The 20449-nt window shown below is 43.8% G+C and overlaps 1 protein-coding gene and 1 pseudogene across 3 annotated transcripts; both read right to left on the bottom strand.

The window, feature by feature from the left end:
• Positions 1-1142: 1142 nt before the first annotated feature.
• Positions 1143-20422, bottom strand: MRPL45 (mitochondrial ribosomal protein L45). 3 transcript variants are annotated; one of them, XM_059877926.1, is made up of 8 exons: positions 20340-20416; positions 19269-19355; positions 18754-18871; positions 15128-15226; positions 3632-3680; positions 2579-2728; positions 2041-2214; positions 1143-1631 (listed from the first exon to the last, which is right to left on the bottom strand). In XM_059877926.1, the coding sequence occupies exons 1-8, from the start codon at positions 20353-20355 to the stop codon at positions 1545-1547; spliced, it is 780 nt and encodes a 259-aa protein (XP_059733909.1). In that variant the 5' UTR covers positions 20356-20416; the 3' UTR covers positions 1143-1544.
• Positions 9398-12123, bottom strand: POMGNT2P (protein O-linked mannose beta1,2-N-acetylglucosaminyltransferase pseudogene; annotated as a pseudogene).
• Positions 20423-20449: the final 27 nt, after the last annotated feature.

Genomic DNA, 20449 nt, shown 5'->3' with positions numbered 1-20449 from the left:
TTGCTGAGATGGTAGCTTTACAGAGAGGAGTCAGGTTATTCTCAACCTGATTCATTTCTTTGGACTCTACTCTCAAGGTCAGAACAGATTAATCCTTAGCCAAGTGATAAACTCCTTAAAAGAAAACTCTAGACTTAAAAAACAGAAATATGATATTTTACATGTTTCAATGTCATTCTCCCAAATCTTCCCACCCTCTCCCTCTCCCACAGAGTCCATAAGACTGATCTATACATCAGTGTCTCTTTTGCTGTCTCATACACATAAGAAACGAGTTGCCAGTCCAGGTTCGATACACGATACTGGATGCTTGGGGCTGGTGCACTGGGACGACCCAGAGGGATGGTATGGGGAGGGAGGAGGGAGGAGGGTTCAGGATGGGGAACACATGTATACCTGTGGCGGATTCATTTTGATATTTGGCAAAACTAATACAATTATGTAAAGTTTAAAAATAAAATAAAATAAAATAAATAAATAAAATTTAAAAAAACAACACAGAAATATGAGAAATAAGGTTCTAATTTTTAAGGGGAGACCTCATGGGCTGATCAGTGTAATAGTGCTACAAGCCAAGCTTGCTGCTGGGACAGTGACTTCCCTGTCACACCTCAGATGACCCAGGACATGAGTATGTGAAGTCCTACATCCTCCTCCAGCTGGAGCTAAGGCACAAGTAGGGGCTGGGCTGTTTCCCTCTCCACAGGTTCATATCCTGGAATCTTTGCCTCCAAATCTGGGCTGCAAAAATAGTCACCATTTCCAAAAGGTGCTAGAAATCAGTGAACCAAGTCTTACTGATGAATTTCCCAAATGTATCCACACTTCCATGGCCCCTGCCTCTACCAACGCCTCCTGGGATTACATCAGGATACAGTCGATAATTAAGAACAAAATCTAAAAGCTGAGGACTAAATGATGTCTTTGGATTTACATTCATTTGTGAAATACAGATACTGATTTAGTGAATCAGTGTATGAGAAGAGACCCTCTTAAATGACATCACTTTTATAAACACTAATTATTTTTCTCAAGTCTGGATTTCCTGTAAGTCATCAGTCATAGTTAACTTCCACGTCTACCATCTGAAGACTTGTCCACTTCCAGCCTGAACCAGGAGAAATGTAGAGAACCCACCACAATTTGTCTAATACTTGATAAGTGTTTTATTTCCAACTCTGATCCCTGCCCTGTAATTAGAAAGTCCTGCCAGTTTGCTCCTGACAGTTCTTGCTTTGGGCAAGCTGGTATCATGTTCTCTGAAACATACCATCTTTCATCTGGAGTTAGAAACTAGATTTAAGATGGAAAAAAAGAAGCAGAGCCATTGCTGTGCATAGAACCAACCCACCAGGGCCCAACCAGCAGCAGTTGTTATTGAGGATAAGACTGCTTAAAAGACCCAAGCAGGGTAAGAGAGAACAAAGGCAGTTCTTTCTACAGCATGAAGAAAGACAGGTGACTTCACAGCTTCCGGACACCCAGACTTCACAGCTTCCAGCTGCTTCATCACCCATGCTTCACCCCAGGAATCATTCTTGCCGTCACGCTAGCTGAGGCTTATGGGCCTCTCTTTGCAGCTCTTCATACTCTTCCCCAGGTTTCAGCTGGGGCCCAGGGATCATCACCGTCTGAAAGAGCAGGAAGCTAAGTTATCTATTATCCAAGTCCATGTTTACCCAGGAGATTCAAGCCTGCCTCCAGGCCCATCCGCAAAGAATTCCTCTTCCTGGGGCGGCATCACCCTCCCTCTCCACTAGGAGGTGCCCAACAGGAGTGGCTGAGGATGTCACGTCTTAAACCAGGAGGCCCTAGTGGTAAAGAACCCGTCCACCAATACAGGAGACGTAAGATGCGGGGGGTTCAATTCCTGGGTGGGGAAAATCCCCTGGAGGAGGACATGGCAACCCACTACAGTATTCTTCCCAGGATAATCCCATGGACAGAGGATCCTGGTGGGCTACAGTACATGGGGTTGCAAAGAGCTGGACATCAGACTCAAGCAACTTAGCACACCTTAAACCGTGAGAGCTGCTTTACCTTAAGGATGGGCTGCTTAGGGGGTGCCCATGGGGGAACAATCTTGCCATGCATTCTCCAGCTGCCATAGGGATTCGCCAGGTGCTTTTCAAAGACAACATACTCCAGGACATCCCTGGGCACATCTTCCTGTCCATACATCAACCGGCCAAACCGGTCATAGATGGCCAGAGTCTGCAAAGATGAAAGCACGTCAAGTTGGTTAGTCCTCAGAGTTGTTTAATTCTGAATCCAGACTAACTGATCAACCACTGACACTTTACTCTTAGAGGGTTTTTGACTGGGTGGGGAGGGCGGTCAGGGTGGAGGGAGTGGAAGGAGGTAGGAGGGATCCCAGGAAGGGGAGGGAATAATATCCCCACAACTGTGTTCACAGCTAACATACAGCAGTGGGAAGGGTGCAGTGACAAGCCCAGAAAGACCATGGCGAGCCTTTCCTTAGAACTCACAGTCCTGGTAGCTATACCCAGGACTCAGAGGTAGGTGCTCAACCTGAGAGTAAAGAAAAGCTGGGAGGAAAGCAGACTGGTGCCTCTACCTGCCGGGTGTGCATGCGGACGGTGACCTGGCCGTACGCGTTGCTCTTGGTCACCAGACTCGAACAGCGAACCTGCACCACCTGGGGTGGCTCTAAAGACTCTACGAAGCTCCAGCGGACAGTCTTATATTTGATGTCCCAGACCATGTCCTGAGGGCAGAGAAGAGTTCAACTGGATTCCTGCCCGCACCCCCCGCCCCCTTAGGGAAGTGGGTGCTTATTTCCATGCTTCCTCTTCCTGCAATGCCACAGTCAACATGCAACGTTTCCCATCAAATGCGCTGTGGTGCTTATTTTCTCTCACTTTTCTAAATTTTGCTTAAGCTATTGCTTCAGCTCACCTTACAACAACTCTCTTTTCATTTCTAAATCATGACTCAAGAGCCAATTACCACCTGGAGAACCCTTCTCCAAATCAATGAAGACCGCATTCCAAACTGCCAGCTTACCTAATATGTTATCCCTCCCACACACTGTCATAATCTGCTCGCTAGTGCGTGCATTTCTGTTGGCTGCACATTTGTTTTTTTCCTCTTACCTTTCGGCAGTTTTTATAGGAATTTTATAGACTTTTATAAAGGCTAATAACCTCCTTAGACTAGGATAGCTATACTTGTGCCTGGGGAGATGAGGCAGAACTGGGAGCAACTGAAATTCTTATTCTTGAACTTCTAACTAAACCACAAAGTCCTCATTGTCAGGAGTCTCCCAGAGTACCTAGCGCCCTCGTTACCACACAGTGTAAGCCTCAAGCACACTGCTTAAGTCCTTTATTGTGGCCCAGGCATGTGCAGGGCTGGCCTAATGTGACCATCCCCTCCCCTCAGGATTTGCAGTCTCAGTACTGCTTGCTCAGGGACCTCCTCTATCTGCAACTGCACGGCCTTTACCAGACTCCATACCAAGTCATTACCATGCAGCCAAACATAACGAACTTCGGCCTTTTGCCTTAAACTTCCTGTACTCTCAAAACTGATCCTTAAGAAAACTGAGGTGCTATCTAGAATCTGTCTACTCAGGCATCCCACAATTCTAAGGAAGATGAGAACCTACCGGAAAACAGTTTTCGGTTACCAAGGTATGAAGTCGGTCATGGTCTGAGCTAAAAAGGAAAGAAATTTGTATCACTGACTACTGCTTTTATGATACACTATATGAAAGTTGAAAATGGCCCTGAAAATGGAAAATCATTCCCTTCATTTTTACAAATATTTTCTGCACACCTACTATAAGCCAGGTAATATACTAAGTCCTAGAAATACAAAGATGAAGAATAACATGATTTCTCAGAAAACCATGAGCTCTAAAAGCAGTGTAAAGTTGTGTTTGAATTTCAGGAGCAGAAAGAAATTTCTCTGAAATTACTAGATATCCTTGAGATGGGTAAGAGACCCTCACTGGGACATGGGGACTGATTTCTGTTCTAAGCTGGAACAAGATTCAACACAAACAACAATCAAAAGCTCAACTTATCTCTTCTTACCATGGATACATCATCAATACCAACTGCCTAGCCTTATTTCTTACACTTTCATCCTTGAACCCAGCCAAGAGATAACCAGTATGGCTGAGTCCTTCACTGTTCATCTGACACTACAACACTGTTAAACAGCTATGGAAAGAAAGTGAAGTCGCTCAGTCATGTCTGACTCTTTGCGACCCCCATGGATTGTAGCCTACCAGGCTTCTCCATCCATGGGATTTACAGGCAAGAGTACTGGAGCAGGTTGCCATTTCCTTCTCCAGTGGATCCTCCTGACCCAGGGATCCAACCCGAGTCTCCTGCATTGTAGGCAGATGCTTTTACTGTCTGAGCCACCAAGGAAGTCAACGGCTTCCATTAAATGGCTATACTCCAATACAAAATAAAAAGCTTAAGGTTTAGAAAAAGTAAAAGATAACAACTTGTCATTTCTGGTCCTTTCCAAACAAACTGTCCCTCCATCCCATCTTTGTGGCTGCCAGAGTGACCAAGTTATGCTGATTCTATTCAGGAAGAAAATGAAACAACAAACCCAAGCTCTTGTACATGTAAGATTTTAGGAGGGTTCCTAACTGAAGTAGTCTTCAAGTAAACCTAAGACCACAGATTAGTTTCTTTCAGATACACATTCATGACTTTCTCCTGCAATTTATTTTTTTTGTTGCTTTTTTTCTTTTCTTTTTTTTTTCTATCTTCTGCAATTTAACACTTCCTAAGTGGTTAAAGTCTTGCTCTTTGAAAAACTGTGTCTCTAATGCCAGAGTGGGTGATAGGTTAATTCTGTTTCACTTCCACTTCTATTCCAAATAAAAAAGACTCTGAGTCATTTCCCCTCACTGTAGCTCTAGACTAGACTACACCAAGTTGTGGTGACAGATACCACAGCCACCACACCTGGCACCTCCGAATGAACTCTGCCTCATCACTATCTTGGCCTAGAAATCTTCAGTAGAAATAAACTCCCCCTTTTATGAGCTGACTCGGTATTTTGTAATAGAACTTATCCTATAAGTAAGTTTGCAATAAAATTTACCCTCCCACTGTAAACATCCAGAAAGGCTGGACAGAATACAATAAACACAGACACACACACATTTTTAAATCTCTAGCCTAGTACACGAGAAAGGAAGTTAAGTCCATAGGTGCCAGAGAGGAAGAGCGAATTAAAAGTAGAATGGAAAGAACATAACCTGATACCACAACCAGGTAAGAGATGATTTAAGGATCCAGAAATAGGATCTGATGGCTAGAGCTTGACTTTTCCTAAAACCCAGGACGTTGGAAGGACAGGGAGTTGGAACTGAAATCCCTGTATAAAGCTGTGACCCTCAAAAGAGTCTGGCAGGCGCAGGAAAAGGAAACTAGAAAAACAGCCCACCAACCTAGAGACAAAGCTTCCCTCTGTCTAGGGCTCTGAGCAGGGGTAAAAAATCTAAAAAACAAACAACAGCAACCAAAAAACCCCATGAAAACTGAAAAATTAAAGCCCTAAGTACACATTATACTCAGATGTAGACACAAAATTTACAGTATCTCTATGATGCAAGAATTCCTAAACTAAGAAATTAACATAAAAACTAATACCTTGCCAATGCTATCCCTAGAGGATTTGGCAGAAACACACAGAGAAAACCTCTCTGGGAGCATATTCATAACTTAGGTTGTCTGCAATTCCCTCAGAAGAAACACACTCCATCATCAACACTACAAAACAGACCTGGAATCAATCTAGCACAATCAACAGACACAGACATCAAGCAAAACAACAGACCAGGAAGCACTAGGGGTGGGTCCCTTCATTGAAGTAACTGATAAATAAGCAAAGCAAAATCTCAGAACTCTGGATACTTATAACAACCAGGGGAGTGCCTGATGAAGGAAGAAGCCAATGAGCCTGGATTTAAGAACATGTACAAACCACCTCCCCTCCTCTTTCCCTCAGCCCTGCCATGACTGCGGGACAGCGGTCTGTGTTCTGGAGTGGATGGCTGGTACTTGGGCAGGCAGCAGGGACCTTCCCCTCCAAAATTTGAGTTTGCACATTCTGGTCAATCTGGTGGATGGCAGAGAGACCAGCACAAACCATGCCACGGTTTCAGCCCTGCTGGCTGCAGCAGCTTTTCCCATCAACAGATATAAAGGGATAAAGGGAAAAGAACACCTATTTTGTTTTTATTCAGTCAGACAATTTAGGAAATCTTTGTCAGGTCACTGGCCGACTGCAGAGGTAATGGAACGGAAACTTCACTGACGACTACCCGAAACAAAGAATACACACTTGGCAGTATTAGTTTGGAAAAGTCACAAATGGATGGCAGCGGCACTAATCAACAAAGTCAGCAATTTCTGAGGAGCAGAGCAATCTGATTTTCAGAGTTACCACATAATGATGCTCAGAATGTCCAATTCTCAACAAAAAGTTACAAAGTATACAAAGAAACATGAAACTATGGCCCACTTACAGAAAATAATTTTTGACAGAAGCTATCCCTGAGGAAGCCCAGACATTAGAATTATTAGCCAAAGACATTAAATCAACTGTCCTACATGCTCATTGAGATAAAGGCAACCAGGCGAAAAGAACTAAAGGAAATTCTAAAACAATCTACGAAATAAGTACATCAATCAGTAAAGAGATAAAAATTGTGAAAATGAACCAAACAAATTCTAGAACTGCAAAATACAGTGAAAGAAATTAAAAATTCACTACGGGGGTTAGGGACTTCCCTGGCAGTACAGTGGTTAAGATTTCACCTTCCAGAGCAGGGGGTGCAGGTTCAATTCCTGGTTGGGGAGCTAAGATCCCACATATCTCCTGACCAAAAAGCCAACACATTAAAAAAAAAAAAAAAGCAAGCAATAAGGTAACAAATCCAATAAAGACTTAAAAAAAATTCACTACAGGGGCTGAACAGCAAATCTGAGCAGGAAGAAACACGGGATCAGTTACCTCGAGGATAAAACTATTGAAAGCATCCAATCTAAGGAGCAAGTGAAAGTTGCTCAGTTGTTTCCCTCTCTTTGCGTCCCCATGGACTATACAGTCCATGGAATTCTCTAGGTCAGAATACCGGAGTGGGTAGTCTTTCCCTTATCCAGGGGATCTTCCCAACCCAGGGATCGAACCCAGGTCTCCTGCATTGCAGGCGGATTCTTTACCAGCTGAGCCCCATAACTTGCGGATAAAACTATTGAAAGTATCCAATCTAAGGAGCAAAAAGAAGAAAACAATGAAGAAAAATGAGTAGAGCCTGAGGTACCTGCAGGACACCGTCAAGTGCATGAACACACATATCAGGAGTCCCAGAAGGAGAAGAGAGGAGGCAAAAAAAACATTTGAAGAAATAATGGCTGAAGGAGCTTCCCTAAGGGTCCAGTGGTTAAGAGTCTGTGCTTCCACTGCAGGGGACACAGGTTCAATCCCTGGCCGGGGAAGTTCCTGCATAACGCATAGTGTAGCCAAAAAAAAAAAAAAAAGAATAGAAAGGATGGCTGAAAACATTTCAAATTTGGTAAAAGAAATGAATGTTCATATCCAAGAAACTCCACAAACTCCAAGCAGAATGAACTCAAAGAAATCCACACTGAGACACAGTACAGTGCAAGTGTCAAAACCAAGAGACAAAGAGAAAATCTTAAAAGCAACAGAAGAGAAGTAATTTGTCACATACCAGGGACCTTACAAAGGTTACAGTTGGTTTCTTATCAGAAACTATGGAGGCCAAAAGGCAGTGGGATGATATATTTAAAGGCCTAAAAGAAAATCTGTCAACTACGAATTTTATAGATAGAAACACTATCTTTTAAAAATGAAGGAGAGGGCTTCCCTGGTGGCTCAGTGGTTAATGCACTTCCATTTCAGGGGACATGGGTTAAATCGCTGGTCGGGGAAGTTCCACATGCCATGAGGTATGGCAAAAGAAAAAAAAAGAGAAAGAAAAAAGAATGAAGGAGAATTGTAGATATTTTCAGATAAACAAAAATTGGGAGGGTTTATTACCAGGAGATCTGTCCTATTAGATATACTAAAGGCGTTTTTCAGACCTAAATGAAAGGACACTGGACAGTAACTTAAAGCAATAAGAAACAATCAGCACAGGTACAGGTTACTATATAGGTAAACATAAAGGCCAGTATTCCTGTCCTTCTGATCTGTAATTCCTCATTTTTTTCCTATTTGATTTAAAAGGCACATGCATAAAACATCGGTTACAAATCTATGTTATGGGCACATAGTGTATAAACATATAATCAGCGGCAGTAACAATGCAAAGGGGAAGGAGCAGACTGCTTGTACACTATTGAAACTTTGATATTATCCGAACTAGACGGTTAAGATACGAATTCTGATCCCCAAAGTAACCATTAAGAAAATAAGTTTTAAAAAATCTATAGAAAAGGAAAGAAGAGAATCAGAAAGTTATACCACTGGGACTTCCCTAGTGGTCCAGTGGTTAAGAATCCGCCTGCCAATTCAGGCAACACTGGTCCAGTCCCTGGTGCCAGAAGATCCCACACGCCTGGGACCAATGAACCTTGTGTGCCACGACTGAGCCCATTCTCTACAGCCCTCAAGCCCCAGCTACTGAAGCCGGTGTGCCTAGTGCCCTCGCTCTGCAACAGAAGACACCACTGCAACGAGAGGCTCACGCACCAAAACAAAGAGTAGTCCTGGCTGGGTGCAACTAGAGAAAGTCTGAGCACAGCGACAAAAGATCCAGCACACACAGCCAAAATTAACAAATAAATACATAGGTGATATTATTAGAAAAAAAAAAAAATGAAGTCAGATGCTTACATTACAGCATACTCAAAAGGGATCAAAGACCAAAATGTGAGAACCAAATCTATAAAACTCTTAGAAGAAAACATTAGGGAAAAATTCCACGACACTGAATTTGGCAATGATTTGTAGATTTGACAGTAAAAACTCAGACAACAAAAGAAAACACATGTAACTTGGACTTAACAAAAATTAAAATGTTCTTATTTCAAAGTACACTACCAAGAAAGTAAAAACCCATGAAATGGGAGAAAATATTTATAAAGCATATATCTGACATGGGATTACTATTCAGAACACATAAAGAGCTCCTGCAACCCAATAACAAAATAGCAACCCAACTGTGGCCACTGCTGAGTTGTCCAAATTGCTTCACATATTGAGTCAAGACTTGAACAGCATCATCTTTTAAGATTTTAAATAGCTCAGCTGGAATTTCATCACCTCCATTAGCTTTGTTTGAAGTAATGCTTCCTAAGGCCCACTTGACTTCACATTCCAGGATATCTGGCTCTGAGTGACCACACTAATGGTTATCTCTATCATTAACTTTTTTTTTTTTTTTTTTGAGCTTTTCTCCTTTTTTAATCAATGACCACCTTATCCAGCTTTGGAAATCTGGACAAAGAGGAGGCTGAGAAGAGGCCTGGTTCAGTGTCTGAGGGTCTCTGAGTGAGTCTGCATCAGCATGTGGGCCCCAGGTGGGCCTGTCCATGGGTTGGGCACAGCAGTTTCCTGAGTAAGAGCCTGCCCCACCCTCAGGGCAGCACCCCAGTCCAAAAAAAAAAAAAAAAAAAGAATCAAGGCCCTCCAGGCTTCAGCTGTTTCCAAGACCCTCAGGACAGTCAATAAATACCTTAGATTCTCAGTCAGGCCTGGGAGGAAGGAGTATGCAAAGGGCAGAATGGGCTGCCCAGGGATCCCAGTGATTCCCAGGTACTCTCCTGCCCTTTCCCAACAAGAAGGTAAATAAATAGACCTCCAACTCAGGAACAGGGGTGTTGGAGCAGAGGAACCCTCCCCTGGGAGTTAGTAATTAAGTTTCATGTTAAAAAAAACCACACCTAGCCCCTGCCAGTGTCTACAAAATCCTACAGGATTGGATAAAGGGCTAGCCTGCCTGGGGCTACACAGTACGCAGCCCTGCAGGTTCCTGGAGGAGGTCTCATGTCTGTTCTGCAGCTCCCGGGCCTCCCTCCTCCTTTGTGGGTGACTCCAAGAAAATTGGGGTGATTGATGGTGGCTTCTTCATCGAGTATGGGGAGGCTGGGACCCCCACCACCAGGAAGTGGTTCTTCTTCTGAAACAGTCTCCACAGGCCCCGGTGGTTGTCACACACATCCAGGTCCCAGATTCGGAGACACTTGGCAAGCTGAGTCCAGGTGGTGAAGTCATTGTCCTTCTCCATCCGGATAAATGCCATGTAGGTGTGGCCCTCTGTGTCTGGCAGGAAAGAGTCTTCACAAGGGTTCTTGCTGTGGTCCAGAACCTCCGCTTCACTGAGAAGCCTGTGAACTTCTACTTCATAAGCGTCCTTCTTTAGACCGTCCACGTTCCTGAGCTGGACACCTGGAACCATGCTGAACTTGTGCTTCTTGAAGTAGGCCTCATGGAAGTAGCCATTCATGTTGAGGCCAATGATGCCAAAGCGGTAGGATCAGGACACATCAGGGATAATGCACTCTCGGCCTCAGCGTTGTTCTGGCATCCGCATAAACATGTCCCAGTCCCAGAGCTTTTCTGGTGTGGGCCACTTGGGCTCAAATTCTTCCTTGTACAAGAACTTCCTGAGTACCCAGCCCAGCCCAGGCATGGTCTCCACACGGTACAGCACTGCTGGGTCCTCCGCCGTGTGTTCACAGCCCTGGTCATTCCAGGCAGAGATACAGTACAAGCTGTCGCCCTCCTCCAGCAGGTGGACGGATTGGCTCAGGTAACTGAAAGGATCCACAGCAATATCCAGGTCCTCTCCCAGAACCACAGCAAACTTGGCTTCCGGAAACAGGTTGAAAGTGGCAGTGAGGCTGGCCTTGTAGTGCTGAGGCACACGGGCGTTCTTGACGCTGATGGGAGTGTGCTGGATGCCCTTCAGACCAAGCAGCGCCACCACCTCCATCAGCTCCTTACAGTAGCCATCAATGAAAACTTATCATCTGGGGAGACACCCCCTGGGCTGAGAGTAGAGAGCGCAGCATCCTGTACAGGTAATTGGGCCGGTTCCCCGCAATGACAGCCACAGGCACATCAAGGACCTTGTTGTCTGGGAGTGGGTCAGGGCTGAACTCGATGGGTGTGGGGTCCTTGCAGCTGCACACGCTCCCGTAGCCCTCAACTTTGCTGCAGTAGCAGCGGCGACGGTTCAGCTCTGTGTCTGCCCAGTGGCACTCTGCCTCTTCAGCTGAGCTCAGCAGCACATCTGTCTTCAGCAGAACTGGATCCCCCCAGGAGGAGAGGGCAGGTGACTTATAATGTTTCTCCGCGAGCAAAGGACCTCCTCTTCGTCCCACGAAGGCCCTGGTGTCCCTCTAGGCCAGGGCAGGGCCAGCCTGGCTGCCTAGGCTCCTCAGCAGAGCCCTGGCGGTGTCCCTGAGGAGGAAGGAGCCCTCGTGCTTGACGGTGCACATGAGCACTCGGCCAGCTGCCGCCATGTTGAGGAACAGCACCACGGCCTCATCCTCATGAGGTGAATAGGTGTCAGACACTCGCTCTGCCATCCATGGCCCGTGGCCTGGTTGAGGACGATGACTTGGCTGCCCCGGCCCTGCTCCTGGGCCTCACCCTCCAGCACCGTGGTGCCGTCCACTGGCACATACACTTTGCCGCGGCTTGAGTATACCTCCACGTCCAGGACACGTCGGGGACCACTGCCTCTGCGCCTTGGAGGCTCCAGTCGGCCCAGGGCCTCATCATAGTCTTGTTCTGGCTCCAGGTCTTCACTGGCCTCGCTGACAGCTTGTCGTGTGTCCAGGATCAACTTGATGTTGACGATGACGGTCACCAGTAGGAAAAGCACGGCTCCTGACAGAACCTCCAGGGCCCACTGGGTGGTCAGTTTATACTTCCAGGTCAGATACCAGCTCCACTTTTTTCACGCCCCAAAGGGCTTGATGAGAGAGCTGGGCTTCCAGTTGTCCATGCCGTATGTTGGGGGGTCACCACTGTCCTGGACAACCCATGCCTGCAGCAGTATCTCAAGGAGCCCGGGTCCCGTTCAAGCCCCACTCGGGCCCGCACATCTCGGCCGGGAGCACCACGGCCTCCGCCTCCTCCATGCCACTCGCGGCCCCACCCCCGATCATTAACTTTTTAAAATATAGTTCTTCTATTATTGCCACCTGTCCTTAATCTCTTCTGCTTCTGTTAGGTCCATATGATTCCTATTCTTTATTGTGCCCATACTTGCATGAAATGTCCCCTTGATATCTCCAATTTTCTTGAAGAGATCTCTAGTCTTTCCCATTCTGTTGCTTTCCTCTCTTTGCATTATTCATTTAGAAAGGCCTTCTTATCTCCTTGCTATTCTCTTTAACTCTGTATTCAGTTGGGTATATCTTTCCCTTTCTCGCTTGCCTTTCACTCCTCTTCTTTCCTCAGCTATTTGTAGTGCCTCCTCAGACAACCACTTTGCCTTCTTGAATTTCTTTTTCTTGGGGATGGTCTTGATCACCGCCTCCTGTACAACGTTATGAATCTCCGCCCATAGTTCTTCAGGCACTGTGTCTACCAGATCTAATCCTTTGAATCTATTTGTCACCTCTACTCTATAATTCATAAGGGATCGATTTAGGTCATACCTGAGTGACCTAGTGGTTTTCCCTACTTTCTTCAATTTAAGCCTGAATTTTGCAATATGGAGCTCATTATCTGAGCCACAGTCAGCTCCAGATCTTGTTTTTGCTGACTGTATTGAGCTCCTCCATCTTCAGCTACAAAGAATATGGTCAATCTGATTTCAGTATTGCAAAGCTAGTGGAGGTGATGGAATTCCAGCTGAGCTATTTCAAATCCTAAAAGATGATGCTGTTCAAGCACTGCACTCAATATGTCAGCAATTTGGAAAACTCAGTAGTGGCCACAGGACTGGAAAAGATCAGTTTCCTTTCCAATCCCAAAGAAGGGCAATGCCAAAGAATGTTCAAGCTATCAAACAATTGTGCTCATTTCACATGCTAGTAAGGTTATGCTCAAAGTCTTCAAGCTAGGCTTCAGCAATATGTGAACTGAGAACTTACAGATGTACAAGCTGGGTTTAGAAAAAGCAGAGGAAACAGAGATCAAATTGCCAGCATTTGCTGTATTATAGAGAGAGCAAGGGAATTCCAGAAAAACATCTACTTCTCCTTGATTGACTAAGCTAAAGCCTTTGACTGTGTGGATCCCAACAAACTGGAAAACTCTCAGAGGTGGGAATAGCAGACCACCTTACCTGTCTCCTGAGAAACTTGCATGCAGGTCAAGAAGAAACAGACTGGACATGAAATAACCGACTGGTTCAAAACTAGAAAAGGAATACAATAAGTCCATTCTGAAGGAGATCAGCCCTGGGTGTTCTTTGGAGGGGATGATGCTAAAGCTGAAACTCCAGTACTTTGGCCACCTGATGTGAAGAGTTGACTCACTGGAAGACTCTGATGCTGGGAGGGATTGGGGGCAGGAGGTAAAGGGGATGACAGAGGATGAGATGGCTGGATGGCATCACCGACTTGATAGACGTGAGTTTGAATGAACTCCGGGAGCTGGTGATGGACAGGGAGGCCTGGCGTGCTGCGATTCATGGGGTCGGACACAACTGAGCGACTGAACTGAACTGAAGGCTGTATATTGTCACCTTGCTTATTTATGTACTTCTATGCAGAATACTGGAGAAGGCAATGGCAACCCACTCCAGTACTCTTGCCTGGGAAATCCCATGGACGGAGGAGCCTGATAGGCTGCAGTCCACGGGGTCGCTAGGAGTCAGACACAACTGAGCGACTTCACTTTCACTTTTCACTTTCATGCACTGGAGAAGGAAATGGCAACCCACTCCAGTGTTCTTGCCTGGAGAATCCCAGGGGCGGCAGAGGTTGGTGGGCTGCTGTCTATGGGGTCGCACAGAGTCGGACACGACTGAAGCGACTTAGCAGCAGCAGCATGCAGAGTACATCATGTGAAATGCTGGGCTGGATGAATCACAAGCTGGAATCAAGACTGCTGGGAGAAATATCAACAACCTCAGATATGCAAATGATACCACTCTAATGGCCGAAAGTGAAGAGGAACTAAAGAGCCTCTTGATGAGGATGAAAGAGGAGAGTGAAAAAGCTGACTTAAAACTCAACATCCAAAAAACGAAGATTATGGCATCCAGTCCCATAGCTTCATGGCAAACGGAAGGGGAAAAAGTGGAAGCAGTGACAGATTTTACTTTCTTGGGCTCCAAAATCACTGCAGATAGTGACTGTAGCCATGAAATTAAAAGATGTTTGCTCCTTGGAAGGAAAGTTATGACAAATCTAGACAGCGTATTAAAAAGCAGAGACATCACTTTTCTGACAAAGGTTCATGGAGTCAAAGCTATGGCTTCTCCAGTAGTCAGGCATGGATGTGAGAGTTGGACCATAAAGGTGAGTGCTGAAGAATTGATGCTTTCAAACTGTGATGCTGGAAAAGACTGTTGAGAGTCCCCTAGACTGCAAGGACACCAAAGCTGTCAATTCTACAGAAAATCAATCTTGAGTAATCAGAGACTGGAAGGTCTGATCAATTAGACATTGGAAGGTCTGATGCTGAAGCTCCAATATGTTGGCCACCTGATGATAAGAGCCAACTCATTGGAAAGGACCCTGATATTGGGGAAGATTGAAGGCAAAAGGAGAAGAGGACAACAGAGGATGAGATGGTTAGATAGCATTATTGACTCAATGGACATGAATCTGACCAAACTTCAAGAGATAGTATAACACACGGAAGCCTGGCGGGCTAGAGTCCATGGGGTTGCAAAGGGTTGGACACGATTTAGTGACCAAAAGACACAAAGAAAGGATCAGGATGAGTTAGGGATCAGGTGGGGTGAAAACAGCTGCCATTAAGCAGAGTCCTAACATTTGCCAGTGGAGCTGAGCCAGACCAAATGGTGAAAATTCCCAGACGCAGTGAGAGAAGTCAAGGATAGCTCCAGGCTCCAATTATTTCCCAAAGAGGAAGGTCTCTCACTCTAGAATTCTCACCTGAAGGAAAAAAAACACACCTAGAATAATAGCTGCTGAGAACACAGTGGGTATAAGACAGGGAGTTCACATACTTGTTTAGACACAGATGAGCTTCAATGAAGATATCCTGGGCTTTTTCAGGGAAGTCCTTTACTTTAAAATTAGGATCACTTTCTTTTATCCTCCGGATTCTGTAAAATTAAGCATGAGAATCATTTTAAAGAAGATGTCATTCAATTTCCATAACTTAACAGCTTACTTTACCTCCATTAATGTCTGTTCATTTATTCAGTAATTGTTTTTTGAATGTGCCAAGTCCTATAAATTCAGCCTCCTAACTTAATTCTAAAGAAAAACCAAAGCTTCTCATAGTGAATTTCTGGAATTTTGACATCAAAGAAAATATCCTATAAGCACTAAGGAAGAAAAAACAGGTTTCATACAGAGGTTCAAGAGTCAGAAAGACATTGGGCTTCTAACTAGCAACATCAGAAGTTAGAAAGATTAGAAAGACAATGGAGGAGTATTTTTGATGAAGAAAAAAATGACTCCCAGTCCAGAATTCTATATCTGGGCAAATTATTTTTTTTGGCCACACTGCACAGCATGACAGGTTCTTAGTTCTCCAACCAGGGATTGAACTTGTGCCCCCTGCAGGGGAAGAGTGAAGTCTTAACAACTAGACCACCAGGGAAGCCTATGGGCAAATTATAAATGAAGTGGGAGACTAAAAGAAAGACTTTTTCTTAGCCTTGCAACATTTCACTTATTTACCTTCCACTCTTTCTCAGGAAGCTGCGAGGAAATGTGTACCACCAAAATAACTGAATGTACCATGAAGGAGAAAGACATAAAATCCAGGAAACAGGGAATATATATAAGAGCAAGGCAAATGGATTAGCAGGATGATGATAAAAGCAGATTCCACAATGTACAGTGAGCCTGAAGAGAGACCAATCCAGACTGAAAAAGGTAAGAAGGCTCCAGAAGGGCTTTCGTCTTTATGATGAGGTTGATAAAATAATGTTTTCTACACAGTAAGAGAAAATTAACACAACCAGGGGTTCTATAAGGAAATGAGAAAAAAAAGACACTTAATGCCAGGAAAATAAAAAATTATTATGCAGGAAAGGAAATGTAATAATAATGTACTGCATGACTCAGCTGTCAACAGCATTTTCATAGTTATAATAATGTAAACAGGGAATTCTGATCTAATCAGTGTTACCAAAAATGTATTAAGAGGATGAGGGACACCATAACCTAGAGGAATTTATCCCAGGAATGCAGGGTTGGCTTAACACTAAAAAATCAATTAATGTAATATACCATATCAATACAATAAAGGACAAATATCACATTATCGTCAATGATCAGAGAAAAAGCATTTGACAAAATCAACTTCTTTACACTCTTTTCACCTCAAAGCCTTGTTTTGTTTCCCTGGAATGCTATTTCTCACCACATTTCTCTACTCAGCTAACTCCAAGCAACCCTTTAGATCCCAGCTTTAAATGTCATTTTCTTAGAGAAGCCTACTCTGAACTCCCAGACGGGGAAAGTTATCTTTCCCCGTCCTGTGTTTTCAGAGCACTCATACTTTATTGTATCTGTAATTATGTGTGTACAATCAGTAACTGTTCTCCTCCCCTAGACAATAAGTGTTGTATTCATCAACATCATGAACTCTTTCACCAAAGAGTTCACAAGCCAGGAGAGAAATACATGAGAGGAGAGCAACAGAATATAGAGTTACCAGAGACAGTAAAAATAAGCATACAGTTATAATTATAACAAAGGCAACTCCAAAAAAAGTCAGGGAAGGCTTAAAAGCAGACACAGAAATTAAAAGCAGACCTAGAGATTATCATACTTAACCAAGTAAGTCAGAAAGAGAAAAACAAATACCATATAATATCACTTATATGTGGAGTCTAAAATACAACACAGGGATGTCCAGTGGTTAAGACCCTGAGTTTCCACTGCAGGAAGTACAGGTTTGATCCCTCTGGTCGGTATACTAAGATCCCATATGCTGAGTGGTGCAGCCAAAAAAAAAAAAAGGGCAGAAAGAAACATCTATAAAACACAAACATAATCAAAGCTATGGTTTTTCCAGTAGTCAAGTATGGATGTGACAGGTGGACCATAAAGAAGGTTGAGCACTGAAGAATTGGTGCTTTTGATTGTGGACAAGACTCTTGAGAATCCCCTGGACAGCAAGGAAATCAAACCAGTCAATTCTAAAGGAAATCAACCCTGAAAATTCACTGGAAGGACTGATGCTGAAGCTGAAACTCCAATACTTTGGCCACCTGATGCAAAGAGCTGACTCATTGGAAAAGACCCTGCTGCTCAAAAAGATTGAGAGCAGGAAAAGGGGGCGATAGAGGATGAGATGGTTGGATGGCATCTCTGACCCAAAGGACATGAGCAAACTCCAGGAGATAGTGAAGGACCTGGAAGCCTGGTGTCCTGAAGTTCATGGGGACACAAAGAATTGGACACAACTTAGCAGTTGAACAACAACAAAGAAACAAAGAGAACAGACTTGTGGTGGCCAAGGGGGGAAGGGAGAGGAGAGGGAAGAACTGGGGGTATATTATTAAAAAAAAAACCAGGGCTTTCCTGGTGGTCCAGTGGTTAAGAATCTGCCTTGCAATGCAAGGGACACCATTTTAATTCCTGACTGGGAAGATCCAACATGTTGGGGGCAACTAGGCCCCTGTGCCACAGCTACGGTGCTATGGAGCCCAGCAGCCATAACTATTGAGCCCACATACAGCAACTACTGAAGCCCACATGTAGTGTGGGGTGTAGGGCCGTGCTCCACAACAAGAGAAGCCATTACAGCCAAAAATAAATAAATATTTTAAAAAACAAAAAACAGCAGACACAATGCCTGAAGAAAAAAGACATTTTTCAGACAAAGGAAAGGATGTGCAAAGAGACACAGCACAGCAATTGTCAAGGAACTAGCAATTAGTTTGGAAATGTTAAAGTTTAGGATGAGAAAAATGAAATAGACAATGGTGGAGAGAAAGGTAAGAGGCAAATTATTTTTTAAAAAGCCCTGAATACCACTGAAGAAATCTATATTTTATTCTTCAGATAATAAGGAGCCACAAGGAGTCTGAGGCAGAGGTGTTGATATGATAAGATCTGTATTTAGAGGAATGTTGTAGCCACATGAAGAATTGACACTAACTCAATACACTAATGCATAGAAATGTATATATGACCTTAAAGAGCCTATAATTTAGATATAGTCAGAGCCAGAGTGACAGCTATTGAAAATCTCTTTAAGAAGACAGTTTTGGCTTCTGCTCCTTAACTAAAGCGCAGTTAGCTCCCTAGAACAGGTCTGTCTTCTTAAGCCTTTTTGGTTTTTCTTACTCTCTTAAAATCTCAGGTATTTCTCTTATAAATATGCTCTCTCTTATTACTACTTTAAATTGTTAAATATGTGATCAAAAAAGTGTCCTACAAACTTCAATGTCAACTTCCTAAATGACGTGACAAAAATGACAAGTCAAGGCTGAGATGCTAAGATTCAGAATGTCCATACTATTATCCATTAAGTCTATTTCAGGGAAAGAATATACTGTCAAGTTATCAAAGGAGTTATACACAATTAATCCAAGATGGCCTCTCTGGATTAAGTAGCAACAAGAAATTTTTATTTTAATATTAACTCCCAGCTGTCTCAGATACCTACGACAATTGTGATGCCACATTCTTCTTCAATCGCTCAGTCCTCTGTGCCAGTCCTTCCTTAGAAAGAGATGACACTCGGGCATCACCCTCAGGAGGAACATAGGCATCAAAGATACTAGCTGTAAAGAGAGAAGGAGAAAACTAAGAAAGCATTGCAAGATTGAGAAAAAGTCATCTTGAGGTCATAAAAAATTGGGAGGGCTCCTGGATACAAAATAGATTATGAACAGACTTTTCCATGCAGAAGAAATCATGCAGGATTAGAAAAAGTAGAGTAAGATAATGTTAGTCTTCAAAAGAGTCTTAGCTGCTTCTTGTACAAAAGGGAGAAACTTTACTCTGGTCTTCTAGGAATATTGTGAAAACAAGATCAAAGATGACCTCATGAAACATAATGTATACAAATTATTGAAGCTGAACTGATTTGGGGGTTAATTAAATGCTATCATTCACAGTCCAAATCATTCCACTTTTCAAGAAGACCTTTGACAGAAGGGGACTGGGTTAGGGCTTTACCTGTACAGGCCAGATGTATGGGACGTTCCAAACTTTCTTGAGGAATCACCAGTCCTGCTTTCCGGGCATATTCTGTGAACTCTTTTTCTGTTTTGTATTTGGGTTGATAAATAGGGGGTGTGAAACGTTTTTTAGTTCTCACTGGAACTACTGCTGTGGACTGAGTCATTAGGATTGGCTGGAGGATAGCAGAAAAAGGTTAGGTAACCTGGGAAAAAATCTTATACAAACTGTAAGCAAAGATAGAAAGGGCACAACCAAAGAATGACTTAGGAACAATTATAAAGCCACACATAACGGGGAAATGCTTCTATCTTAACAATTATAGCTGTCTCTTACTAAAAGCCAGTTAGCAACTTTTCCTAATACTAATACCACTCCATCTTTACTAAAGGCTTTATTTTAGTACTTTTCATACTACAGGGCTATGCCAACTCAAGAATGCAGAGTTGATGAAAGTTGATAAAAGCAAGGTTGATCAGACTGATGAAACAACGCTCAGTCTATGGGGAACTTAAACACCAACCCAGTATTCTCTTTTCTTCTGCTCTACCTTAACTCAGAAATCTCTACATTTACTCAGATTACATTGTGCTCATTCTATTGGGAGCCTCAACGTAAACTTTATTTTGTCGTTCTAGTTTCCAATTAACCAATAAGCTCCTTAAAGGCCAGATCTCTCGCTGACCATGAAGTTTGTTCAGGCAGGAACGATTCTCCCTCCTTTACAGCTACTGACCAATTTAGAACATTTATAAAAAATCAACGGGAAGCGAGACCATCTTCCAAACCATTACTTCTTTCCCATTTAACACCCGTACGCCAATGAGATCCAGGGCAAACCGGAGAAACTTAATCCCCGAGAACTTGCCCGCCCTGATAGCCCTACCAAGGCTCTCCCCACTCAGCCACATAGCTATACAATAACTGTGTCTCGCCTACCTCAACTGCTCCCTACCTAGGCACGATCTGTATCGCCCAAGTTCACCAAGGACAACCGTAAAATGAGTATTTCCCTCTACTCTGTCCTCCTCCAGCCCCCAGACTTCCAGCCACCCCACCCCTACCCACCTGCCGAGACCACCATCCTACAGCCCTGGATAAGCAAGACAAACTCCGCGGCAAGGGGGCTGCCATTTTGCTCACGCAAAGGCAGCTGGGAAGGAAACTGTGAAGAGCCG

The sequence above is a fragment of the Bos taurus genome, chromosome 19 (assembly GCF_002263795.3).
Source record: "Bos taurus isolate L1 Dominette 01449 registration number 42190680 breed Hereford chromosome 19, ARS-UCD2.0, whole genome shotgun sequence".
NCBI lineage: Eukaryota > Metazoa > Chordata > Mammalia > Artiodactyla > Bovidae > Bos > Bos taurus.
Note: the sequence above shows the minus strand (reverse complement) of the source record. Positions and strands in the feature narration are given on the sequence as shown.

What these genes read in the sequence shown, in the direction of transcription:
- MRPL45 (XM_010816129.2), bottom strand. Translation starts at nt 20,405, where the DNA reads ATGGCAGCCCCCTTGCCGCGGAGTTTGTCTTGCTTATCCAGGGCTGTA. An exon ending in TAACCGAAAACTGTTTTCCG is followed by an intron (nt 2,729 to 3,631) that starts GTAGGTTCTCAT and finishes CTCTGCCCTCAG; the next exon opens with GACATGGTCTGGGACATCAA. An exon ending in CTAAGCAGCCCATCCTTAAG is followed by an intron (nt 1,632 to 2,040) that starts GTAAAGCAGCTC and finishes CTGCTCTTTCAG; the next exon opens with ACGGTGATGATCCCTGGGCC.